Source organism: Osmerus mordax, chromosome 2 (assembly GCF_038355195.1).
Source record: "Osmerus mordax isolate fOsmMor3 chromosome 2, fOsmMor3.pri, whole genome shotgun sequence".
Taxonomy (NCBI): domain Eukaryota; kingdom Metazoa; phylum Chordata; class Actinopteri; order Osmeriformes; family Osmeridae; genus Osmerus; species Osmerus mordax.
Genome location: NC_090051.1, coordinates 5,442,221 through 5,469,275, shown reverse-complemented (window position 1 = coordinate 5,469,275; position 27,055 = coordinate 5,442,221). Strand labels below are relative to the sequence as shown.

Below are 27,055 nucleotides of genomic sequence, written 5' to 3'. Positions count from 1 at the left end.
GAAAATACGTGTATTTTGGTAACTACTGTCAGGAACCTCCTTGTAACTCAATCAATTTTTAACTTAATTCCTATGAGGTGTGATGTGTGTAAAGACAAACACTTAAAAATTGTTTCACAAAACTTTACACTCCCCTTTTGGCAATAGTAATAGGTTACTTGGATAATAAGACAATGCTAGTATTGGTGGAACCGTGTGCCAAGTATTACTTTTGAATTCATATCATGTTTGATATTCAATTGAAAAGAATCAGTCATAATTTAGACACAATTCCTGATCCATCTTATCTGACATTGCTGACACTTGTTTTCTGTGTATCAATGAAACATAAACAATAATATAGCATATCCAATTTTAAATTTTATTTGCAGACGTCCTTGTCAGGTCAAGACACACACTTTAAAATCTTTTGTGGATATCTTTTAGATTACGTAACCTCCATGGGGCACGCACCGTTCTGAAACTCTCAGCCAAAAGTGTCTCATGAACCCATTGGCCCGGAGTGCCGCTTAACCCATAATGCAGCGCATGGCGCGTCATTGAAGGGAGACGATGATGGCGGCGGTCGGTGCACCAGAAGTGATTTCACAGCTGGAAAGCGCTGCCAAAGTTTTAATGGTGAGAAATAAAATGTTGTTTTTGTTGTGTGTGAGGGTATGTGTTCACACTTGGTTCTATAAAGAGTTGTAATACGACGACTTGTGTGAAACGGCTTAGTTATTTATCAAATGAGGGGATAGCGATGCGTGGCGCAGTGCTTGTCTCCATCCCGCAAAAATCCAGCATAGCCATCATCATACCTCCGAAAGACCCCATGTGTGACACGGTCGGTTGTGTCGTTGGTTATATAAACTTCAGTAACAAAACATAAAGGCTTTAAAAGACACACACAGTTGTCAAGTTTGATATAAAACCAAGTAGATACCTCAGTAGACATTCTGTATAGACTGAGCATCACCATGGCTGCCCATGTCGATGCTGATAAAACACGCTGTTGATTCATCCATGTTCGTCTGATATCTGAGTAATTTTAGCACCTGTGTTGAGTAACTATCAAGAAAAGTGCCAAATCGACTTTGCTTCCAATTTATAATGAAGGATTAGCGAACTATTACTCATTCGGATGAAACTAGTCACAATGCGGCACATGTCAGAAACACTTGGCTAGGTTGCTAAAAGTTAGTCACGCACCATGCTTGACGTTAATGCTGAACAGCGATCGTCTGAAATGGCCCAGTCGCCAACTTGTTCATTATTTCCATTTGAACGAACTTGTATTGTGTACAACCATTCTCAAGCCACAACAGTGTTAGATGACCTGACATATCTAGTAATGTTGCTAGCTACCAAATACAGTCGTCTGTTGTTTACAACACATTTGAATCAGCTTGTTTTATGTTTAGGAAAGATAAATCCATTCAGTCCAGCAAATTCAGATTATGATACAGTGCATAGGAAGAACTCATAAATATTTACCCTAATCTCTTCCCATTCTAGAATATCAACATTGTGTCGAGGCGACCTTTTAGCGTTGTTGGAGATACTTAGTCTGTTAGTCAGACCTATAGCTAAATCTATTTACAGTACATTTATGTTTCAGTTATATTTATGTACATAATGTCAATACTTAGCTAAAATAAAGCTGCAAGTCCTATGAACTATGATATGTTTGATTAGTGCTGAATATACTGGAGCAGAATATTTTAAATCTGGAAGTGGTTATAGTAAATCCATTATGAGAAACACCAAAACGAGTAATAATAATGTATTCCTCCCTGGCCCCGACCATTACTTTTGGCAGATTGATCATCCCAGATGTTTTTTTTGTTTTGTTTTTTACAATTTTGTGTGTTACAGTATGGTTTATCCTAAAATGTGATATAGCCGGTCCAATAACAGCATATCTGCTAACTATTCAAGTTGTAACAGTAGCCTGTCTCTCTCAGAATATATATAAATAGCCAATGGGCCCTACATATCATCTATAGATCAACAGTATTGTTTTAAAGCAGGGTGGGTCAGCAATTTGAAAATGTAACAAATTAATACAGGTTAATCATAGGAAGATGTCAGTGCAGCTGACTTTAATGAGTTGCTGTCCATAGTGTCAATAGTGCTGTCCTAATCCTGTTAGGCCCAGACCTGCCTGTACTGAGCTAGCATTGTGAAACCTAAGGAAGGTTAAGTCTAGGCTGGGATTGAATGATGTGACCACAGGGGTAGTAATAGGTGTCTGTTGTATACTATTTGCCAGGCTGCTTCCAGAGCAAAGTAATTATATCAAGTTCAGAGAGTGTGTGAGTGATGTTCAGGGCCATAGTGTGTTAGTGATGTTCAGGGCTGTAGTGTGTTAGTGATGTTCAGGACTGTAGTGTGTCAGTGATGTTCAAGGCTGTAGTGTGTCAGTGATGTTCAGGGCTGTAGTGTGTTAGTGATGTTCAGGGCTGTAGTGTGTTAGTGATGTTCAGGACTGTAGTGTGTCAGTGATGTTCAGGACTGTAGTGTGTGAGTGATGTTCAAGGCTGTAGTGTGTCAGTGATGTTCAGGGCTGTAGTGTGTTAGTGATGTTCAGGGCTGTAGTGTGTTAGTGATGTTCAGGGCTGTAGTGTGTCAGTGATGTTCAGGGCTGTAGTGTGTTAGTGATGTTCAGGGCTGTAGTGTGTCAGTGATGTTCAGGACTGTAGTGTGTTAGTGATGTTCAGGACTGTAGTGTGTGAGTGATGTTCAAGGCTGTAGTGTGTCAGTGATGTTCAGGACTGTAGTGTGTCAGTGATGTTCAGGACTGTAGTGTGTTAGTGATGTTCAGGGCTGTAGTGTGTTAGTGATGTTCAGGGCTGTAGTGTGTTAGTGTGTGAACGCCCCTGGTTCCTGTGGTCAGGGACAGATGAAAGGGCCTTTCTCTCTGTGCTCACAGACTCTGAGCTGCGTTCATTGCAATTAGGTATGGAATGCGATATCCCTGCTGAGCCGTGTATGAGAGGGGCAGTCTTCCTCCGTGATGAAGGGCTGCGGTCTTGTGCTGGATCTTGTGATTAGCATAGATGTTTTGAATCGCATGCTTTATGTGTACGGACATGCTGTCTTTGTGTTGGTGTGACATTTATACTGTAGTGTGTGTGTGTGTGTTTTCTTGCAGGCACCGCCGTCCATGGTCAGCACAGAGCAGAGGCAGCATGCAGAGCACATATTCCTCTCGTTCAGGAAGTCTAAATCCCCCTTCGCTATCTGCAAGCACATTCTTGGTAAGAGGTTGATTTACATATTAGAGTCAGGTGGCTGAGCGGTTAGGGAAGCGGGCTAGTAATCCGAAGGTTGCCAGTTCGATTCCCGGTCATGCTAACTGACGTTGTGTCCTTGGGCAAGGCACTTCACCCTACTTGCCTCGGGGAGAATGTCCCTGTACTTACTGTAAGTCGCTCTGGATATGAGTGTCTGCCAAATGACTAAATGTAAATGTAAATATCGATTTATATAGATGTTAGCTCCTTATAGCTTGTTGATTTGAGCTATTGGGTTGTATAGTAATTTTTTTTATCGTTTTTTGGTCTGTTTAGTTTCATAGGTGTTGTATCATTATTTTAATCTAAAGTAAAATATTCTTTATTATGAAACAACATTTCTGAGATGAGCTGGTCTCAGACGCACAAACAGCCCTCACGTAGACTGCACACATGTACCTTACCAACAGACTAGTCACAGAGCCTAGCGACAGACCCTCAGAGGACACTCATAGAATACGGCCCGTTCAGACATCTAACAAACTACTAATACCCTATTAGTAGTATAATACCCTATTAATACTATCCATATAGACTACTAATATACTACTCAAATACAGTAGTAATAGAACACTCATATATACTAGAAATATATTAGACTACTAATACCCTATCAAATGATGATGACATTACATTTTGTTCATTTAGCATACACCTTTTCCAAAGAGCCATACAAATAGTGCATGAAGAAAGTACAGAATAAAGTTAAGAATCAGAGCTTCATACTAGACTACTAACAGAAGACTAAGAGACTACACAGAGAGCTGCCCCAGAACCCTCACAGCTCCCCCTCTACTCCACAGAGACCAGTAAGGTGGACTATGTGCTGTTCCAGGCGGCCACAGCCATCATGGAGGCCGTGGTGAGGGAGTGGATCCTGCTGGAGAAGGCCAGCATCGAGTCTCTGCGCACATTCCTCCTCACCTATGTTCTACAGAGACCCAAGTATGTTAACGTGTATGTGTGTGTGTTTGTGTTGGCAGTAGGAAGCGAGGACACCCCATACCCTCTAAGAATAGGCTGGGAATCAGTTCATAAATGCTGCTGTCTCTCCTTTGTAACAGGCCTGCCTGTGTTGCTGTGAATCCTTGCGATTGGGCCTGCTAATGTTGTTTTGAATCCTTGCGTTTGGGCCTGCAAATCTTTTGAATCCTTGTGATTGGGCCTGCTAATGATACTGGGAATCCTTGTGATAGGCCTGCTAATGTTGCTGGGAATTCTCGCGACCATACCTGCTAATGATGCTGCTTATCCTTGTGACCATACCTGCTAATGTTTCTCTGCCTGCTCCTCTCCTCGTCCTCAGCCTGCAGAAGTACGTGCGCGAGCAGATGCTGCTGGCCGTGGCCGTCATTGTGAAGCGCGGCTCCCTGGACAAGTCCATCAACTGTAAAGGCATCTTCCATGAGGTCAGCCAGCTCATCAGCAGCGGCAACCCCACAGTGGTGAGAGAGCTCTAGACTGGGACTAACCTGACCCTAAACACACTGCTACTATTCTAAGGTACTGTCCTGACCCACACTGGTACTGTCCTGACCCACACTGGTATTGTCCTGACCCACACTGGTACTATCCTGTCCGATATTGGTACTGTCCTGACCCACACTGGTACTGTCCTGACCCACACTGGTATTGTCCTGACCCACACTGGTACTGTCCTGACCCACACTGGTACTGTCCTGACCCATACTGGTACTATCCTGACCCATACTGGTACTGTCCTGACCCACACTGGTACTGTCCTGACCCATACTGGTACTGTCCTAACCCACACTGGTACTGTCCTGACCCACACTGGTACTGTGTGGGTCAGGACTGGGACTAAAATAACCCTAAACTGGGACTATCCTAACCCTCAACATGCAGGTACTATCCTACCTGGGCCTGGGCGATGAAACCCTAACCCTATGCGTACCGCTGTCGACACTTCATCAGTAGCAATAAGAAAATTAATTCGGTAGAATGTTTGATAGTTTCAATTCATTTAATTCAAACCTCAAGGAAAGAACATAACAAATAAGCTACATTCCCAAGTGTGCTCCCTTCCTGACTCATAAATGGAGGAATTTGACAATAAAAAAGGACAGGACAGCTCTCCGGAATGTCAGTTAGTCTGACCGATACCAGAACACTGGTGTGTGTAAAATGTGCAGGAATACCGTTCCGACCAAGAGCTGGAAGACAACAAACATATTTTCTTTTTAACTTATCGTCTCAGCTGCTTCCACCCTTTGGAGTAGGCAGCATGTCGTCAGTCACAACCTACTTCTGCCGTTTATCTCAAGATAAAATTATTGTCTAGGTTCCTTGATAAGTAAAGTGGTTACATTTAAAGAAAGGTGGTTAAATAATGGAGCTAATTAAATTAAAGCTAATTCAAAAAAAATATATTGACTTAAATGAAACATTTTAAATTGAAACATTATTTGGTTACATTGGCCAGCTCTAATCTTACCCCACACTGGTACTATCTTATCGTACACTGGGATGATCCTAGTCCACACTGGGACCAGCCCTACACTCGCCAGTATATGTAGCACACACTGTCCTTACACCAAGAATTTCATGAGAGAGATAGAGATTCCCACCCAAGACAATAAAGATAGTTTCAGCCTACATCGAACTTGTCTGGTAAGAGGAGTGTGCCTGGTGTCCACCAGGCGGCAGTGTCCTCCAGATGGTAGAACCTCCTGCCCAGTTATGTGCTTTCTGTGACGTTTGCCCTGTGCCCCCTGCAGCAGACCCTGGCCTGTTCCATCCTGACGGCTCTGCTCAGTGAGTTCTCCAGCTCCAGCAAGACCAGCAACATCGGACTCAGCATGGAGTTCCACGGCAGCTGTAAACGCATCTTCCAGGTCTGCTTCTCGTGTGTGTGTGTGTGTGTTTGTGTGTCTAACTTTCCTACTGATCTGTGTGTACGTAAAATCTAATTCTGTGTAATGAGTAACGAGTGTGTGTGAAAAGTCAGTGCGTTTATTGATGAGTGTGTGCGCTGTTACGAGTGCGTGTGTGTAACATCAGAGTGTGTACTGATGTGTGTGTACTGATGAGTGTGTGTGTAACGTAAGTGTTTGTACTGATGTGTGTGTAACGTAAGCGTGTACTGATGACTGTTTGTAACAGTGTGTTTTCTGATGTGTGTGTGTGTAAAAGTGTGTATTCTGATGAGAGTGTGAGTGTGTGTGTGTGTACTAGGGGTGCAACAATTCAGCAATCCCACGGTTTGTATTGTGGTTTATGGGTCTCGGTTTCGGTTCGGTTTGTTTAGCACATTAGGGGGAAGAAAAAAACGTGACTATTTCAGTATTTTCTCAGCATGAATAACATTGTCTTACATCCAGAGATTTGATAACATATGAAAGTAACATCATTTCTAATAATTTCATAATTTCTTGCATTGCTGTGGGAAGTTCTATATTTAAAGCAAACATAAAAAATCTTAAATCTCTGTTTTTCCTTCCATTAAGGAGTAGCGCCATGGTTTGTGTGTTGAATGGTTCGTTTTTTTTGCGGTTCGGTTTGGCACCCCTAGTGTGTACTGATGACTGTGTGTAACAGTGTGTACTGATGACTGTGTGTGTAACAGGAGGAGGACCTCCGGCAGATCTTCATGTTGACCATGGACGTTCTCCAGGAGTTCAGCCGCAGGGAGAACCTCAACGCCCAAATGTCCTCTGTGTTCCAGCGCTACCTGGCCCTGGCCAATCAGGTGCTCAGCTGGAACTTCCTCCCGCCCAATCATATCCTTTCTCACATCCCAGACAGCAAGACTGGCACTGTGGGCCTTGGGCCACTGTGGAATAGCCTTTATAAGGTTGCTAGGGATATTACATTTGTATTGGATTATTAACTTATTGTTAATATGGTCAGCGCAAGTTTGTATTCTACATGACAGGTGATTTGTATATCAGTTTAGTTGTAATAGAAGGGTAGGGTTGGGAAGGGGGAGGTGAGGGTCAGGGTTAAGTAGGTGAGTAGCGGACTGGGGCAGACTTGGTCGTTGTGTTACGGTAAGAGAGGTGAATTCGGGGGGGGGGGGGGGGGGGGGGGGGGGGGGTCAGGGTCAAGGAGGTGAGTGGGATTAGGGCACGGGGTTTCGTGTTTGACAGCTGGTTTACTGGGATCAGAAGTGGGGGGGGTCAAGGATCACTGGGCTGTTTGCTTGAGGGTGCGTGCTTGCACAAGCTCAGACCAGCTCCCCATAAGCAGGTCTCCTCCTGGAGGGGTCGCAAGCCCCTCTTAAACCCCACAGCTTGCTGAGTGTCTGTCAGGAATGGCTGGCATGCTCAATTTGGCATGCGTGTCTGTGATTGTGTATGTTTGCGTGTGTGCATGTGTCTGTGATTGATGGAGTGTGTCTGTGACTGTCTGTGGGACTGTGTTTGCGTGTGTAATTGCAGTGGGGGTGTGCTCAAGGGACTGGAACCGAGAACAGATTTATGAAGGCCGCTGGGAAGGAGAAGTGTGGTCGTCAGATTGTCAGAACATGGTGTGTGTGTGTGTGTGAGCGAGCTCAGGGACCGCTACTAATTAAATGCCTGACAGCCGCAGTTGTCTCCCCCCCCAACACACGCACACACACGCACACATACTCCACCATCCCAAAGAGCCTTTTTAAAACACCACACGTCCTCCATCCTTCAGAACCCGACCGCCCGGCATGCCAGTCATCTGTCCTCGCCGCGGCCCCGCCACTCGTGTCATCTGTCCGAGACACGCTCCCCGAGCGTTTGTTGGACAGCGCGTCTCTCCTCGCCGCCGTTGACCCCGGAGGGGGGCGGGGTCACGGCCAGTCCCCGGCTCTCCAGCACAGAGGGCAGCTGCTGTGAATGGCTGAAGCAGATGACAGACAGGCCTAAGCCCAGCCCTGCTGTGGAGATGAGAGCCTTAAGGTCCTATTGGCTTGGCTGAGTTCGGGTGGGGTGGGGTGCGGTTTGGTCAGTCCACTGGTCTGGGCCGGGGACGCCATGGGCCAGGGCTGGCCTCCGGTGTGAGGCCAGAGAAGCCCTGGCCTGGCTCAGGGCCTGGGCGGCAGCCCACTGTTTGAACAAGCAGGACAGGATTCCTTGGTGACAACTGTCCAAACTGAAGCCAGACAGAGTGTTATATTATGTGTAGGGGCAGGGTTGGGGTGGGGGGTGGGGGGAGGGATGTTGAAGGGACATTCCTGGACTGTTTTTCCACATGGCAAGGCAGCAGGCAGGACTTAGAGAGGATGTATCACTTAAACCCTCCGCTCTCCTTAACATAGCACTGCTCCCTGTGCTCAGTGTGGGCCAACACTGCCTCAGCACAGGCCTGGTCAGCCTCAGGCTATTACTATGCCTGCTATGGAGGCCAGACACACTGGTCTTCCCTCCTGCTCACCTGAACACGGGAATAACTGATAGACATGTCACCTCTCACATACCTACACCTTGGTTAGCAGGGTATATGGAACAGGAGTCTATTCCCACCAGGCTGCGTTTGGTTTGACTATGTTGTTTAAATAGTGGCCATGAGTCAGAGTAGCCTGCTATATGTATTAAACAGGATACCGAAATTGGTCCTTCACCGGAGATGTGGCACTGGAAAGTATTCAGAGCCAGTGTGGTGTTATTTTGGAGGGTTCCGGAAGAGATCGTGGCAGGTGAGCTCTACAAAGGTCGCACAAGACCACAGCCATGTGTCACTAGTCGGTCTGGACTCATTAGTCAACTTGTAGGCATGCACACACACCAGGATTGGATTCATCGACGTGGGGTCGGACTCCAGGGTGCAACACTTCATATCAAGGCCTCCCTCTCTCTCTTTCTTAATCTCTCCTTTCTCTCTATCTCTCTGTCTCTTTCTCTCCTCCTCTCAATCTCTCCTCTCAATCTCCTCTCTCTCTTCCTTTCAATCTCTCCTCTCTTCTCAGTGTCTCCTCTCTCTCTCTTTCTCACATACATAAGAAGGTTCACTCAGAGTTCTGATGCTGGACCAGGGCTATTTATAACCAGGCCATAAAGACAAGGCTGCTGGAAGCAGTGAGCAGAGTACACACACGCACACATACACGCAGCCAAAAAGCTGGCACCTGTCTCAATGAGCTGTGTTTGTTGTCTGTGTGAGTGTAAGTGTGTGTAAAGTGTGGTGTGGGGCTGTGTGTGTGTCGGGGAGTAGGGTGCTGTGGCGGGTGTAGGGGCGTGACTGGGTTTGGCCTCGCGGAATGCTTGGCCTGAGCCGATGACTGGCTTTCATCTTGCATTCCTGTGGGAAGTTCCTCACTCTGTCTCTGCCTCACGAGACCTGAGGGGGAGGCTACAGGCGACACTGAGGGCACAGGGAGAGGGAGGGAGGGAGGAGGAGTGTGAGAGACAGACCAGGACCTCAGTGGCGATGCAGGCAGAGCAGATGGGACAGAGCTACTGAGAGTTACAGCTAGTTTCCACTGCCACCACAGAGCAGCCAGACTACAGAGAGAGAGAGAGAGAGACAGAGAGAGAGAGAGAGAGAGAGACGGAGAGAGAGAAAACACCCTGTGAGGGAAGCAGCCAGTCGACAGACCCGTGAGCGAGCGAGCGTTCCTCATGCTGCTGTTGTCCTTGACCTGCGGTGCACTGGGACGCCACTACATCGCCATGTTCGAGTCCACCCAGAATGTGATGCTGAAGCCCACAGAGACGTGGAGGGAGGCCCTGCTGGACACGCGCGTCATGGACCTCTTCTTCACAGTGAGTATCTCCTGGTCATGGACCTCTTCTTCACAGTGAGTATCTCCTGGTCATGGACCTCTGGTCTTCTTCACATTCAGCGCCTTCTCCCACAGGCCACCCAAAAGAGGCAACATGGCTAGATTGTTGGTTTTATTGAGCTCAAGCCATTTATTTTACCTGGTGCCTTAACTGTAGACGCTCTAGTGAACACTTTTGTGAGTAGAGCTGGTTAAAGATGCTGATGCTGACTGAAGTATTTGCTGTCTGAAGAGTAGGTCATAGACCTCCAGACTGTCTGGAGAGTAGGTTATAGACCTCCAGACTGTCTGAAGAGCAGGTCATAGACCTCCAGACTGTCTGGAGAGTAGGTCATAGACCTCCAGACTGTCTGGAGAGTAGGTTATAGACCTCCAGACTGTCTGGAGAGTAGGTTATAGACCTCCAGACTGTCTGGAGACTAGGTCATAGACCTCCAGACTGTCTGGAGAGTAGGTCATAGACCTCCAGACTGTCTGGAGAGTAGGTCATAGACCTCCAGACTGTCTGGAGAGTAGGTCATAGACCTCCAGACTGTCTGGAGAGTAGGTCATAGACCTCCAGACTGTCTGGAGAGTAGGTCATAGACCTCCAGACTGTCTGGAGAGTAGGTCATAGACCTCCAGACTGTCTGGAGAGTAGGTTATAGACCTCCAGCCTAGGTGGGGTGGCTGGAACTACCCAGTCAATTGTCCCCCTCATTATCTCTCTACAGATACATCAGCATCTCTGCCGCCACATACTGCGCCACCGACATCCATGTCACCAGCATGTCTGCTGCCACATACTGCTCCTTTGTGTTTTTTTGTTTTGTAGAACAGTTGGCATCCAGGGGCCTAATACATGTTCATTGCGTACATCCGAAATGTCGAATTTGAAAACAAGGGTACACAACTGACCCCAATGCTGATCATCGTAGTGTTTGCAGTATGGAGTGCCGAGATGGATGTTGAGCTGTAGTCAGCTGTCCAGTGCTGGACATCATCTGGAGGTGTGCAGAGGGTCCAGAACAGTAGCTGTGTGCTCTCCACACGGGCAACTGGGTTTTGATGTGGTTTTTCAAGACAGACTTTTAATCCGTAGACCAGGGGATGCTTGGTATGTTGTATTGTGCGTGCCCATTAACCACTGTTTATAGTGCATAGTAATAACATCCTCACAGTGCCACAACATCACATCTTTAATGCCATGGAGCCACGCTAGGAAATAACTGTATAATTATATGAGAGCGAGGTACATTACCAGAGGGCCAGTGCAGCTTATCAGCTGTAAGACGACCTGCTGATGGCTGCATAGTAGCAGAGTAGTCTTACCTCCTGGTATTTGTGGAGGCTTTGGTGTTTGTTATTGTAGTTGGTCGAGTCGCTATCAGCTGTCTGTCTCTGTGAGTGTGTGTGTGTGTCTGTGGGCCTGTGTTTGTGTATGTGTGTGCGTGTTTGTGTGTCTTAGGGCCTGTCTGCGTGTGTCTTTGCGTGTGCTTCTTTGTCTGTGTATCTGTGGGCCTGTCTGTGTGTGTTTGTGTGTGTCTATGGGCCTGTCTGAGTGTGTGTGTCAGCTGCCAGCACTCACTCCTCAGCTGTGAGCGGCGTCCAGACACGCGCCGCCAGGGTCAGAGTGTGGAGCGTCCTGGTGGCAGGATTAGGGCCTAACCCCCGGGATTAGGGGCCCCCGTTAACAGCAGCCCCCCCCCCCTCCTCCTCCTCCCCCCCCCCCCCCCCCCCCCCCCCCCGCCACACACCCCTAGTGGGTGTCAATCTCCCCTTAAACAGCTCCACTCAAACCAAGTTGTCTTCGAGGGGAGAGAAGAAGTTTGTCAATTGACGCGTCACTCAGAACACTGTCTGCCTATTGAGGTTTTGAGAGAGGCAGCTCATTAGGAAGTTTGGATGCACTCACTGTCTCTGATGAAACAAGTCAAGCTTCAAGTCAACTGTCTTCAAGTCTGGGCCGAGAGGTGTTGGCAGAGGAGAGAGACAGTGAATCCCCTTGTTCCTTAAACACTGAGAGACATATGTGATTTGGATTGAACAGTTTTGTGGCTTGACATGGTTTAAGGATGACTTCATTTCAGTTAGTTGGATCTGTTATTTAGTGCGTGTGCTTAGATTTCCCAGGCATACTTGCGTCAGTGTGAATAATCAAATATATATATATATATATATATATATACTCCACACGCACACTAGCCACATCTGTGTTGACTAGGTAAACTCAATCTGGTTGATTCGGGAGAGCTGGGTCTGATGAGGTTATCTATGCCCAGGGTGCCAGTAACCACATCCAAACCAACCAAAGAGTGATAAAGAGGCAGGAGACAACCAGTCAAAAGCACGGTGTTGATTTGAAAAAAGAGAAACCTTGAAAGGCGATCCTCTGATTCCCCATAGGAAGCAGACACTAGGCTTTGTCTCCTTCTATAAATACTCGGTCTCATTCTCTCTGGGCGAGGAGGAGTGCCCGGTCTTGTTTTGATTTACCCCTCTCCGCCCCCCTGCCCGTCTCTAACTATAGGGCGATTCAAGGCGATAGGCATAGCTAGCGTCGCACGGATTGTTAGTTGGTGCAGCTGTTTTTAGAGCGCGTGCAGCAATCCTTTGGCCTTGCGCTCTCTCGCTCTCTCTCCGCTCTCTCCTCGTCTCCTCTCGCTCTCTCTCCCCCACCCCCCTTCCCCTTTCTCCCTCCTTTTTCCCCTCTCTCCCTCCCCTGCCCCTCTCTCTTTCCCTCCCCTTCCCTCATCTCCTCCAAAGAATGACTTCACACTCTGGAAGAGGCCAGCGCTACCCGACGGCTCGGAGCGTTGCAGCTCTGCTAGGTTAGCGTCGGGGCCAGCTCACACCCTGCCACTCCGGCTGCAAACGAGGGGGAGGAAAGGAACGAGGGAGGGAAAGGGAGTGAGACAAAGACTCAGGGTGAGGGAGGTCTTTCACTCAAACCAGACGGAAGAGAGAACTGGAGTTGTGCTGGCTCTGTTGTGGGACTGTAAGATTAGAAGAGGGACGGGAGGGAGGGAGGTAGGGAGGGGGAGGGAGGGCGGGGAGAGAGAGAGAGAGAGAGAGAGAGGGAGGGGAGAGAGAGGGAGGGGAGAGAGTGCGTGAGCAGAGCAGAGGGGAGTGTTTGGGTCCAGACCTCACCATTGTGCTGTCAGTGGAAACACATGTTGGAGAGAGGAGCTGGAGCCTGGCTGTGCTGGCGTGCTTACCCAGCCCCACCATGCCCTCACCCTCACAGACAATAACACGTCTGACCCTCTGACTTCAGCACTCACTCTGGGCTCCGCCGGGACTGTCTGTGGAGACATTCAGGCGCTTCAGTGATCGATTGAGACGGGAGTGCGGCGGCGGCGTCTCGGGTTGAAGGTTCTCGGTCCAGACTTGTAGACGGTTGACTTTACGCTTGACTTGTTTCATCTGACGGTGAGTGCGTCCAAACTTCTCATCTTTTTTACCGATCTGAGATCAGGGTTGCCGTCTCCCTGTGTTTGTCGGAATGCCCTAGGGGAGATCTGTAGGAACGAGCCTGTTTGCCTGCTCACTCGCAATCTCAGTCGTGATCGCGGTCTGCAGCACGGCAGTGATCTCAACAGTCAGGGCTGAGTGGAGACAGAGCCTGGTTGTCATGCTGGCTTCTGCTGGAGCAGGAACACAGCTTCCAGGTAGAGTCGTGGGGTCGTGAAGCCAAATGGGATTTGTTATAGCCCCTTTTTACAAGCAGAGGTCTTCACACAGAGGGCTTCACAGATGCCCACAGATCAGCACCGTTAACCAACCTGAACCCCTCAAAGAAGACAAGGGGTAAATACTCCCCAGAGCTACGGACGGGCAATTCAGTGAGGGGACCCCCCTCTCCATCGACGGATGGTGGTGCAGACCATAGGCTAGGGAGACAATTATACCGTGGCAATCAAAATGATCAAATAGGTAATCAGTGCAGTCTCACACATTCAGATCATGTGTGTCCATGACTTCACCCTTCTCAGTCACAGGCGTGGCCTTAAGTTTCCCTGGCGGGTTAAGACATTTACCTCCAGAGGCTGTCGATGAAATCCCAGGTTCCTAGATAGAAGAGTTGTATGAGCAGACGATGGTTGCCTTCTGGGAGGTATCTGAGGCACTGGCAAGCCTGACTTGGCCTCAATTGTTTTTTTTATTCAACTGCAGCCTTTCAAGGTTTTCCACTGTTTCCAGTTATCAACAAACCGATCTTCCACTATGATGTCTTCAGCTCAGTATGGCTAGTAAATCTACCACCAGGAGAGGTGTGTCTGAGTTCTGTCTAATTCAACTGGAGCACTATTTCCTGGCAGTCTATGTTCCGTATTCCATTCCATAGATCACTGTGTTTACCCTGGCCCACCTGTGTGTCATACAGCTGTGTTTGCCTGCAGAGCTAAAGCCTCAACTGGAGTTTCTCAGTGTTGTTGGAGTGAGGCAAGGCGACACTCTCACGCCACAACAGTTCCAGTTTGATTCACCTCCGTCACACTCGCTCCAGCTGACTTGCCGATAAATCGAATAACCCTGACGGACTCGGATCTCGAGGTAATGTGTAATAATGGTGTCTGTCTGTGGTGCGTCTCTGCTCAGGTGCACAGGAAGATCCGGGAGGACTCGGACATGGCCCAGGACTCGCTGCAGTGCCTGGCCCAGCTGGCCTCCATGCACGGACCCATCTTCCCCGACGAGAGTGCCCAGGTGTCTTACCTGGCCCACCTGGTGGAGGGGCTGCTCAGCATGATCAACGGGTGAGCTACCTGGACACACACACACCCGGACACACCTGGACACACACACACACCCGGACACACACACACACTTTGACACTCAAACCTGGGGCTGGTTCACCTTGGGCTTCATCTGATTCGTTGGGTGAATTTAATGGTCTTGAAAGTGTGAACTCTGAGGTCTATCAAAGTAGTAAGTTTATGTATTTACACTCACCAGGTTACAGAAATCATGTTTCACCCTGGGATGTAAACAATCAGGGATTTTAAGCATCTAGCACCACTGTCAAAGGGGAAGGCAAGGAGTGTCAAATCTATCTGCATAATATCTTTTGTGTTGCAGTTTAAATTGCAGACTGTTATTGAACAGTGTTTAAACTGGCCTTAAGTCTATGAAGGAGGAGGATCCTTTAAAACAATGAACAATGTTTTACCAGCGATGGGTTATTTACAGTGTGAGTTGATGTGCCAAAGGGTTTTGGTATCTGTTGTGATAGGGAGGTCATATTTGAAAGGAAGTGCCAGCCAATACATTCCTACAGGCACAACTACCGCCATGTCCTTAATAATTATAACGGGATGCGTGTGTGTTTTCTGGTACTTGTTTAAGAAGTGAGTACTTGGGATTTGACTAATGTGTGTGTTAATGTGATTTGTTGTTTAATAGTCTGTGGCCTTAGTAGTAAATTCAGAGGCCTTTGATTTATAAATAACAGGCACACATGCTGGAGCCTGGAACGCCTGAGTCAGTAAGCCAAGTGGGTCTCTCTCTCTCCACACCTCTCTCTGGCCCCTCTCTGTCCCTTACCCCTCTCTCTTTTCCCTCTCTCTCTGCCTCTCTGTCCCTCACCCCTCTCTTTTCCCTCTCTCTCTCTGCCTCTCTGTCCCTCACCCCTCTCTCTTTTCCCCACTCTCTCTGCCTCTCTCTTTCTCTGTAATCACCTATTCTTGGAGCTTTTTTCCAGTTGCATCATGTGAAAGCCATGCGGGACAGGAGGGGTGTCCACGGTGATTGAGCAGCTCTGCTAGTGATTTAGCCCCATCTGATAGAGGTTAGGGTGCTGCTGGGAGGCCGGCCTCTAACCTGGGCTCTGGGAACACAGCCTCCACAGAGACTAGAGATGTGATCAGTAGGACCTGGGGATTGACGTATAGAACTCTGTGTAAATTAATTCATAAAAGTATGCGTATTGTGAAAACAGGAAAACTTCGAACATGAACGGCACTCATCTTTCTTTTCACAGATCCTCATTTTCTTGTGCTTGAGTTGACCTCCTTGTCCTGACTTCGTCAACTCCCACATTAAACTTAAATGGTTTTTGAAACCGTTCTGAATTTTCTTTCAAGAGAACTCCCCAAAAAGTTACAAATACAAATTCTAAATACTAAAAATCTCTTGTCTTCAGAACTGGTCGATAGGTCAGGGTTACTGAGAGGTGCGTTGTTGAAAGGGGAGTTTTTTCTACCACTGGAGAGGATGGAGAAGGATTCCAGGATGGACGCTTGAGAATCCTCTTTTCTAATGAGCACAACTTCCATTAATTGGTCACATATTAAACATACTTTTAGTCGTCCGAAACACATCTTCTTTCACATTCAAAACATTTGATCGTTAATGGCTACATGGATACATTAACAAACAACCATTGTAGGCCAAGCACCCTCATTAATGATTTGATTGATTGGTTTGACACCGAGGACAGATCAGGCCAAGGTCACAACTTCCTCTCCTCCCACCTGGACTTCCTGATCAGATGAAGCTGTCGTGCGTTCCGTCTGCGTTCCGTCTGTGTTCCCTGGCGTCCGTCGTGCTGAGGTTGTGTGCTGGTTCCTTCTCCCTCACAGAATAGAGATCGAGGACTCTGAGGCTGTGGGCATCTCCAACATCATCTCCAACCTCATCACTACGTTTCCCAGAAGCACCCTGACGGCCCTGCCCAGCGAGCTCTTCACCTCCTTCATCAACTGCCTCACTCTGCTCACCTGCTCCTTCGGGCGCAGCGCCGCCCTAGAGGAAGTGGTGAGTACCACACCGTCTACAGTATTATGTTAAAAAGTCAAATGGCTTACTCCATTTGCCTCATGCCAAACACACCTTTAGAGTGAACACATTATTCATAAAATGCACGGCCGTCACTCTGGAAGGATTCCACTGTTCCACTGTCTGTTCACTTACAGTTTTCTTTCACTCACTACCTTTCTCCTTCTCTCCTTCTCCCACTCTATCTGTCTTTACACCCCCTCCCCCCCCTCCCCCAGCTGGACAAGGATGACATGGTGTACATGGAGGCGTATGATAGGCTGCTGGAGTCGTGGCTGACGCTGGTGCAGGACGACGAGCACTTCCCTCGTGGCTGCTTCGTCCAGCCTGCCGTGCAGGTCTTCAACTCCTACATCCAGTGTCACCTGGCGGCCCCCGATGGCACGCGGAACCTGGTGAGCGGTCACTACCCCCCCCACCCTCACCCCTTCCTTCCTCTGGTTATTCTCTCTCTTCTCTTTCTCTCTTCTCCAACTCCCTCTCTCTCCATCTCCCTCTCTCTCTCCTTCATCTCCCGCCCTCCCTCTCTCTCTCTCTCTCTCTCCATCTCTTTCCATCTCTCTCCTCCCTCCCTCTCTCTCTTTCCCTTTCCAGTTTCTTTGAAGATGTTTATTGAATATACTCTTTATATTTAGAAAAAACTACAGTTAGTTTATTCTGCTGTACAGTAACTGCGTTGAAGTTTTGTAACACCTCTCTGTCCTCATTCCTCCCTCTCTATTCATCCTCCCTCCTCTTCTCTGTTCTCCCTCCAGACAGCGAACGGCGTGGCGTCGCACGAGGAGGACGAGATCAGTGAGCTGCAGGAGGATGACAGGGAGCTGTTTTCTGACCAGCTGGCCAGCATAGGCATGCTGGGACGCATCGCAGCCAACCACTGCATCCCCCTTCTCACCAGGTACACACACATCACTGCATCCCCCTTCTCACCAGGTACACACACACACACACATCACTGCATCTCCCTTCTCACCAGGTACACACACACACACCACTGCATCCCCCTTCTCACCAGGTACACACACACACACACATCACTGCATCCCCCTTCTCACCAGGTACACACACACACACCACTGCATCCCCCTTCTCACCAGGTACACACACACACACCACTGCATCCCCCTTCTCACCAGGTACACACACACACCACTGCATCCCCCTTCTCACCAGGTACACACACACACATCACTGCATCCCCCTTCTCACCAGGTACACACACACACACCACTGCATCCCCCTTCTCACCAGGTACACACACACATCACTGCATCCCCCTTCTCACCAGGTACACACACATCACTGCATCCCCCTTCTCACCAGGTACACACACATCACTGCATCCCCCTTCTCACCAGGTACACACACATCACTGCATCCCCCTTCTCACCAGGTACACACACACACACACATCACTGCATCCCCCTTCTCACCAGGTACACACACACACATCACTGCATTCCCCTTCTCACCAGGTACACACACACATCACTGCATCCCCCTTCTCACCAGGTACACACACATCACTGCATCCCCCTTCTCACCAGGTACACACACATCACTGCATCCCCCTTCTCACCAGGTACACACACACATCACTGCATCCCCCTTCTCACCAGGTACACACACACACATCACTGCATCCCCCTTCTCACCAGGTACACACACACACACACACTCACTCATTTACATCACTGCATCACTCTGCTGACCCGATACACATATTTATTGCTGACCATTACATCCCTTGACCTCTGACCCTTGCCTGTGATTGGCCAGTCTGCTGGAGGAGCGTGTGACTCGTCTGCACGGGCAGCTCCAGAGGACCCAGCAGCACCTGCTGGCCTCGCCCCACGCTGGCTCTGTGGACCGCAAGGTCCTGGATGACCTCTACGAAGACATCCACTGGCTCATACTGGTCACAGGTCAGTAGCTCTGCACTGGTCACAGGTCAGTAGATCTGCACTGGTCACAGGTCAGTAGATCTGCACTGGTCACAGGTCAGTAGATCTGTACTGTCACAGGTCAGTAGATCTGCACTGGTCACAGGTCAGTAGATCTGTACTGGTCACAGGTCAGTAGATCTGTACTGGTCACAGGTCAGTAGATCTGTACTGTCACAGGTCAGTAGCTCTGTACTGGTCACAGGTCAGTAGATCTGTACTGGTCACAGGTCAGTAGCTCTGTACTGGTCACAGGTCAGTAGATCTGTACTGGTCACAGGTCAGTAGATCTGTACTGGTCACAGGTCAGTAGTTCTGTACTGGTCACAGGTCAGTAGATCTGTACTGGTCACAGGTCAGTAGATCTGTACTAGTCACAGGTCAGTAGATCTGTACTGGTCACAGGTCAGTAGCTCTGTACTGGTCACAGGTCAGTAGCTCTGTACTGGTCACAGGTCAGTAGCTCTGTACTGGTCACAGGTCAGTAGCTCTGTACTGGTCTGACAGTTAAACACTGAATGGACCCCCCCCCTGGACAGGCCCATGCTAGCAGGAGACCCTACCTCTCATGCTACGCTAGGCTGCTGCATATCTGAATAATATCAAGCTTCTCACCAGAGCCAACTTGGTAATCTGTTCATTACCTGACAGTTCTAGCATTCAGTCCTGTTGGAATCCGTCAGCCCCTAGAACAGGCTGCTGTGTGCCCAGGGGGCAGGCCCCCAGCCTAGCCCCCAGCCTAGCGGCGCGGTAGAGCTAAGTTTAGACTGAGGATGAAGGCCGACTGGGTCCGTGCGTGAGTGGAATCTGATGTAAGGAAGGGAGAGCTACCAGCTGCGTGACCCTGCTTTTGTTCTGGGGATTTCTGTCCATCTATTGGGAATAAACGTTTCTTTGTGTAGAGATTTTCCACTGTCAGTCTGCCTCATTCCACCATGGTAGCGTTTCAGAACAAGAACCCTTCAAGTAGAGGTGAAAGTAAACGCTCCAGTAAAGAACCTTGTTACCAAGGATAGATTATGTTCTATATCATGTTCTCCAGGGTACCTACTGATAGATGAGGCTCTATACCATGTTCTCAAGCGTACCTCCCATTAGATGATGATCTATACCGTGTTCTCCAGGGTACCTACTGGCAGATGATGCCCAGGGCGAGACACCGCTGATCCCCCCGGAGGTGATGGAGTACTCCATCAACCACGCCACGGAGGTGGACATCAACAGCACCCTGCAGGTCCTGGGCTCGCCCGGGGAGAAGGCCTCCTCCATCCCAGGATGCAACAGGACAGACTCCGTCATCAGGTAAGGACCAGCCCAGTCCATGGGCTGGTTGAATGTTGCGGCCTATCGGTTGGACCCTCACTGTTGGGTTGGTGCGGGTGGGCTGGAGGAATTATTGGAAGGCTCCTCTAGATCCCAGCCGGGGCTGTTCAGTCACGCTTCCCCCCGTCTGGACGGCGCGGAGCTCTGCTTTCCCTGTAGGGGGTGACGGCCCCAGAGAGGGAATTTCCTGGCCCAGACCCAGCCATTCCCCACACACAGGCCCAGCCATGCCCCACACACAGGCCCAGCCATGCCCCACACACAGACCCAGCCATGCCCCACACACAGGCCCAGCCATGCCCCACACACAGGCCCAGCCATGCCCCACACACAGGCCCAGCCATGCCCCACACACAGGCCCAGCCATGCCCCACACACAGGCCCAGCCATGCCCCACACACAGGCCCAGCCATGCCCCACACAGGCCCAGCCATGCCCCACACAGGCCCAGCCATGCCCCACACAGGCCCAGCCATGCCCCACACACAGGCCCAGCCATGCCCCACACAGGCCCAGCCATGCCCCACACACAGGTCCTGCCTTAGAGCAGCCGCGGTGCTGGTCAGTCAAGCCCCTGGACCACCCTGGCGCCACTACGTTTACATTTTTTTAATTCAAGACACTTTTATCCAAACCCACATACAAATACTGCTTATAAAAAGTTAAGCCGAAAATCAAGGATCAGAAGTACATAGTTCTAACAAACCTTTTTGTGGTTATGGTCTAGGAACAGTCTATATTTACCAGGCATCGTACAAAATAACATCTTAACCACATATTATGGTGTAACAAAAACGGCGTCATATCATAAGTGCAACATAAAACAATTCTTACAAGACAGTGGTACATCAGGATCTTAAAGTCAACATACAGAGAAAGGACACATTTGCAGGCACTTCAAGAACTATTGTACTGCTAAGTGCAGCTTTCATACATGCTATATAAGGATAGGGTCAGCTGCTGGTAGAGCAGGGTTCAATAAGGTAGGGTAAGACTGAAGGGTCCACGCTCGGGTGGAGAGGGTAGAGTGTTCTGTAGGCTACGGTGGAGAGGGTAGAGTGTTCTGTAGGGTAGGGTAGAGGGTTCTGTAGGCTACGGTGGAGAGGGTAGAGGGTTCTGTAGGCTACGGTGGAGAGGGTAGAGGGTTCTGTAGGATAGGGTGTAGAGGGCTCTGTAGGCTAGGGTAGAGAAGGGTAGGGGTTACGGTGGAGATTGTAGAGAGTTCCGTTTGGTAGGGTAGAGGGTTATGTAGGGTAAGATCGCAGGGTAGAAGGTTATATAGGGTAGGATTGCAGGGTAGAGGGTTATGTAGGGTAAGATCGCAGGGTGGAAGGTTATATAGGGTAGGATTGCAGGGTAGAGGGCTATGTAGGGTAAGATCGCAGGGTAGAGGGTTATATAGGGTAGGATTGCAGGATAGAGGGTTATGTAGGGTGGCATTGCAGGGTAGAGGGTACAAGAAGGGGGAGGATGTTCCGTGAGCGGGACATGGAGACCTTTGACGTGGTTGGCGGTGTAAGATGATTGTTCCTAGCCGGGCATGTGGAGGTGGCTGACAGCAGAGACAGGGGATTGGAGGGACAGGGACACAGGCATCAGGTTTCCTAATAACTGCACTTGAACCCGCCTCCGTCAAATGTCAGTGGGGTTTTGTTTTCTGCAAACAATGTGAAACAGTGCACTGTCCGACAGCTAAGGGGCCTCTGACACCGAGTTCTAAGCTGATTTAAGCCCGCTATCCTGTGTGCCTGTGTGTAATAATGTTTAAAACATGCGCAAACAATAATGCGTGTGTATGCGTGTTGAGCTTTTTGTTATGTCGCCGGGCAACTGAAACAAACAGCTGTTGTCTCCCATCTCTCTTTTGTTCTGCCATTCTTTCCCCCCCCCCCCCCGGCTCATGCTCATCCCGACCTTGGCTTTCTCTCGTCCATTTCTCTCATTCCCTCTGCCTCTCATTCTCTTCGCCCTCCTCCTCTTCCACCCTTTCCTCTCTGCCTCTCTTCCCCTCTACCCTCTTATCCTTCTCTTCCACTCCTTCCCTCTCTTCCCATCTGCTCCTTCTCCTTCCCTCTCTCCTTCCTCCCCCCTCTCTCTCTTCCCCGTCCTCTCCTGGTATTGGCAGGTTGCTGTCTGCGGTGCTGAGGACGTCTGAGGTGGAGTCCAGGGCCACCAGAGCCAGCCTGACCGGCCTGCTCAGCCCTCAGATGGGGAAGGACATCGTCTGGTTCCTCCGCCGCTGGGCCAAAACCTACCTGCTGGTGGACGAGAAGCTGTATGGACAGGTGTGACACAAAGCCCAAGCCCGCCTTCAGCACTAACCCCTAGCCCAGCCCCATATCTACTCCTTGCCCAAGCCCAGACCTGACTCTAGCCCAGCCCCATATCTAATCCTGGCCCAACCCCAGACCTGACTCTAGCCCAGCCCCCTTATCTAATCCTAACCCAGCTCCAGACCTAACACCCACGTCCTCGATCATCCTCTCATCTCTCCATCTTCTCCATCATCCTCTCATTTCTTTATTCCCATCTATCATTCTCTTGATGTTTCATTCTCCCCTCCATCATCCTCATCTCCCTGTCCTCTCCTCTTCCATCATCCTCTCATCTCTGTCCGCTCCTCCATCATCCTCTCATCTCTGTCTGCTCCTCCATCATCCTCTCATCTCTGTCTGCTCCTCCATCATCCTCTCATCTCTGTCCGCTCCTCCATCATCCTCTCATCTCTGTCCGCTCCTCCATCATCCTCTCATCTCTGTCCTCCATCATTCTGTCATCTCTGTCCGCTCCTCCATCATCCTCTCATCTCTGTCCGCTCCTCCATCATCCTCTCATCTCTGTCCTCTCCTCCATCATTCTGTCATCTCTGTCCTCCTCCATCATCCTCTCATCTCTGTCCGCTCCTCCATCATCCTCTCATCTCTGTCTGCTCCTCCATCATCCTCTCATCTCTGTCTGCTCCTCCATCATCCTCTCATCTCTGTCCGCTCCTCCATCATCCTCTCATCTCTGTCCGCACCTCCATCATCCTCTCATCTCTGTCCGCTCCTCCATCATCCTCTCATCTCTCCGTTCTCCCCTCCAGATCAGCATGGCTCTCAGCACGGCCTTCGGGGCAGACACTGAGGGGGCCAAGTGGATTGTGGGATACCTGCTGGAGAAGGTGATCAACAACCTATCGGTGTGGAGCTCGGAGCCAGAGCTGGCCAATGACACAGTGGAGCTGCTGGTGACCCTGGTGGAGAAGAGGGAGAGGTGAGGACGACTCCCCCTGGTGGTGGATGGAATAGACAGTCTCAATAAACTTGGAGAAATGTAGAAATACTTTTACCAGACACAAGCCGTGCTGCGCAGGAATCTGATTTTAGTCTCACTACAGTCAAATCTGTTTGTCCTTGGTGCTGACACATATCTAACCTTCTCTGTCCCTCCCCCCCTCTCCCCCCCTCTCCACCCCTCTCCCCTCCAGGGCCAACATTGTGGTGCAGTGTGAGAACTGGTGGAACCTGGCCAAGCAGTTTGCCAGCCGCAGCCCCCCCCTGCACCTGCTGTCCAGCTCCGTCCAGAGGACCCTGATGAAGGCTCTGGTCTTGGGGGGCTTCGCCCACATGGACTCGGACACCAAGCAGCAGTACTGGACCGAGGTACACACACACACACACACACACACACACACCCGGGGAGGATAGCCCTGCACATCATTTCAGACCTGTTTCAATGTCTCTTCATCTCTGTATCTCCCTTGGTTTCTCTCTCTCCATCTCTCTTGGTTTCTCTCTCTCTCTGTGTCTCTCTCCATCTCTCTATCCTCCCCCAGGTGCTGCACCCCCTCCAACAGCGTTTCCTCAGCCTGATCAACCAGGAGAACTTCGCCCAGATCAGCCAGGAGGAGGGAGTAAAGCGGGAGATCGTCGCCACGCTGGAGGCCCTGTGCGGCATCGCCGAGGCGACGCAGATCGACAACGTGGCCTCGCTCTTCAGCTTCCTCATGGACTTCCTGTCCAGCTGCATCGGCCTGATGGAGGTGTACCGCAACACCCCGGAGACCATCAACCTCATCATCGAGGTGTTTGTGGAGGTGGCCCACAAACAGATCTGCTACCTGGGGGAGGTGAGGGCCCATCCTAACCCTAATCCTATTTCTTTTGCACTCCTGGTTACGTTCTAACTGCATTTCATTGTCTTTGTACAATCTAATCTATCCCTGGATGCTCTTCCTACTGCTCTGGCACAGGGACAGTAGTCTGCAGTACTTCTCACAGTATTGACATCCCTGTCCTGTCTGTCCCCCCCCCCCCCCCCCCCCAGTCCAAGTCTATGAAGCTGTACGAGGCGTGTCTGACGCTGCTGCAGGTCTACTCCAAGAACAACCTGGGCCGCAAGCGGTCGGACGTGGCTGCGGAGGAGGACCAGTACCAGGACCTGCTGCTCATCATGGAGCTTCTCACCAACCTGCTCTCCAAGGAGTTCATCGACTTCAGCGACACCGGTGGGTCAGGTGTGTGTGTTGAGGAGGAGGAGGAGGAGGGGGGGGGGGGGTGTTGAGGAAGAGGGAGGGGAAAGAGGAGGAAGGAAAGAGGTGAAGGAGGGGGAGGGGGTGTGCACCATGTTCTACAGGGTAGAGGGCTGTTTATTTAGTCACAGTCCAACATTATCAGTTCTAATGAAGTCTTCCTGTGTGTGTTTATTGATATAATATATGTATATCAAATATATATATTTTGTGTGTGTGTAGATGAGGTGTTCCGGGGCCAGGAGCAGGGTACAGCAGCGTCGGGTCGCTCTGTGTCTGCTGCAGACGTGGTTCTCTTTGGAGTCAACATCGTGCTTCCCCTCATGTCTCAGGACCTGCTCAAGGTCAGGTCAAACTCCAAATACAAATCCAAAGAATGACACTTTTACATTCCCATCGATTTCAAAGGTGTTTTTTCCTGGTCTTCACTCCTGTGTGTTGATCTCCTTTCCATGCTCCAGTTCCCGTCCCTGTGCAACCAGTACTACAAGCTCATCACCTTCATCTGCGAGATCTTCCCAGAGAAGATCCCCCAGCTGCCCGAGGAGCTCTTCAAGAGCCTCATGTTCTCCCTGGAGCTGGGAATGACTGCGTATCCTTTTGGAGGGGAGGGGGGGGGGTGGGGGGGGGGGGGGTGGGGGGGGGGGGGGTGAGTGTGTTGTGCGTCCGTGCATGTGTGTAAAGTAGTGCCTCTGTTGGTCTCCTTCTGGTCAGACAGTGCATGACTATAGCCAAGCAGTCCAGCTTTCCCTCCTGTATACAGCCTGTAGACCAGTGTGTGTGTTGGCCCTTGACCCCGAGTGTGCAGGATGAGTTCAGAGGTCAGCCAGTTGTGTCTGGAGGCTCTGTCCCCATTGGCGGAGCAGTGTGCCAAGACCCAGGAGAAGGACACGCCCCTCTTCATCGCCACTCGCCACTTCCTCAAGGTCAGACACGGCCCCTAGGACTCGTCACTCGCTTGTTGTTCCTGCACACTCCCCCCCCCTCACACTCTCTTACCCCCTCGCACACACTCACATTCTCTCCCCCCTTACACATTCTCCTTCTCTCCACCTCACTCTCTCATTTTTCTTCAACTCTTTCTTTCTCTTTCTCTCCCCCCCCCGGCTCCTTCTCTAGTTGGTGTTTGACATGCTGGTTCTGCAGAAGCACAACACAGAGATGACCGTGGCAGCAGGAGAGGCCCTTTACACTCTAGTCTGCCTGCACCAAGTGAGTACCACCGCCCTCATGTCCTTGGGCAAGGCACGCGTTGGTAGAATGGGATCATAACATCGATTGCCCCTACATTACACAACACGCTGATTTGATATCTGCTACTTTATTTGGCCGAGACAGTGTGGCAAAAGAAAATGTGTGCGCCATGTTCAGACCTGTTATATGAAGATGTGTAACTGTGTGCCCCGTCAGACGGAGTACTCTGAGCTGGTGGAGTCTCTGCTCTCCACCCAGAGAGACGCCGTCATCTACCAGCGTCTGGCCGACGCCTTCAACAAGCTGACTGCCAGCAGCACGCCCCCCAGCATGGACCGCAAGCAGAAGTTGGCCTTCCTGAAGAGCCTGGAGGAGTTTGTGGCTAATGTGGGGGGGCTGCTCTGTGTCAAATAACCACTGTTTCCTCAACATCCCCTCCCTTATCCCCTGCCACCTGACAACCCCCTGCTGGTCCTCTGGCCTGCCTGCCTGGTCCTCTGCACCCCCCCCAGGCCCCTGCGGACTGGGCCTGAACACTAAGGAGACAGGGACCCTGTAGCTCTGGATCCTCCAGGGCACATACTGACGGGGTAGAGGTGGGGTGGTGGCCTCCAGGACTGGGGGGGTGGAGATGGGGGTAGGACTGGGGGTGGAGGGGGCAGGGTAGGTTGGTAGTCAGGCCTCTTACCTTTCCAATCATTGTTTACTTTATTGGTGCTGGGATAAAGGCAGGAGGGAGGAGGCCAATCTGTTCCAGGAACACCGCGCCCCTCCTCCCCCACCTCTCCCTTGCCACTCTGACCCTGCCCCCCTCCCTGAGTGCCTTTGTTTTCTTGATTGTGTCGTGTGTCGACTCCTGCGTTGTCGCCGTGGCGAGCTGGAACAAGTCTCCCCATGACGATGGTGCCTGTCATTCAAACTGCAAACTACGCACGCATCACAGATCGCCATGACAACGAGGCCTCACTGGCTTTTTCCAGACTGTCTAGGAGGGTCGGGTGTTTTGGAAGGTCGCCGACAGACAAACCAAATCACTTTGTGTTTCATTAAGGGTGTATATATGTTTTCAACAAAAAAAGGAGAAAAAATTTGTTTCAAAATTATGACTGAAAAGTTTTTATAAGATAATTGATAAGAAAGAGGTTGACCAGAGGAAGAGGAAGAGTGAGTTGTGAACTCGGGCTGTAATCTTCCTCCTCACTGGAGGTAGTTCTATCCTGTGCCTCCGCTCTCTTCCCCAGCGAAGCAGCAGGAGGGTGGAAGCCTTAGAAACGCTCAGCCTCTCAACTTAAGCATAAACTCTAGTTTTATTTTTCTACGACACATCCAC

At 50.1% G+C, this 27,055-nt stretch overlaps 1 protein-coding gene across 1 annotated transcript; it reads left to right on the top strand.

Moving 5' to 3' along the window:
• The first annotated feature begins 552 nt into the window (after window positions 1-552).
• xpo4 (exportin 4) lies at window positions 553-26,332 on the top strand. The gene is made up of 23 exons (XM_067252889.1): window positions 553-618; window positions 3,137-3,242; window positions 4,082-4,223; window positions 4,585-4,723; window positions 6,017-6,133; window positions 6,865-7,018; window positions 9,861-9,973; window positions 14,575-14,732; window positions 16,557-16,731; window positions 16,971-17,147; window positions 17,508-17,650; window positions 18,532-18,677; window positions 19,820-19,997; window positions 22,144-22,303; window positions 23,104-23,273; window positions 23,488-23,662; window positions 23,836-24,129; window positions 24,327-24,516; window positions 24,754-24,875; window positions 24,993-25,123; window positions 25,340-25,457; window positions 25,651-25,743; window positions 25,942-26,332. The coding sequence occupies exons 1-23, from the start codon at window positions 553-555 to the stop codon at window positions 26,137-26,139; spliced, it is 3,465 nt and encodes a 1,154-aa protein (XP_067108990.1). The 3' UTR covers window positions 26,140-26,332.
• The last annotated feature ends 723 nt before the right edge of the window (window positions 26,333-27,055 follow it).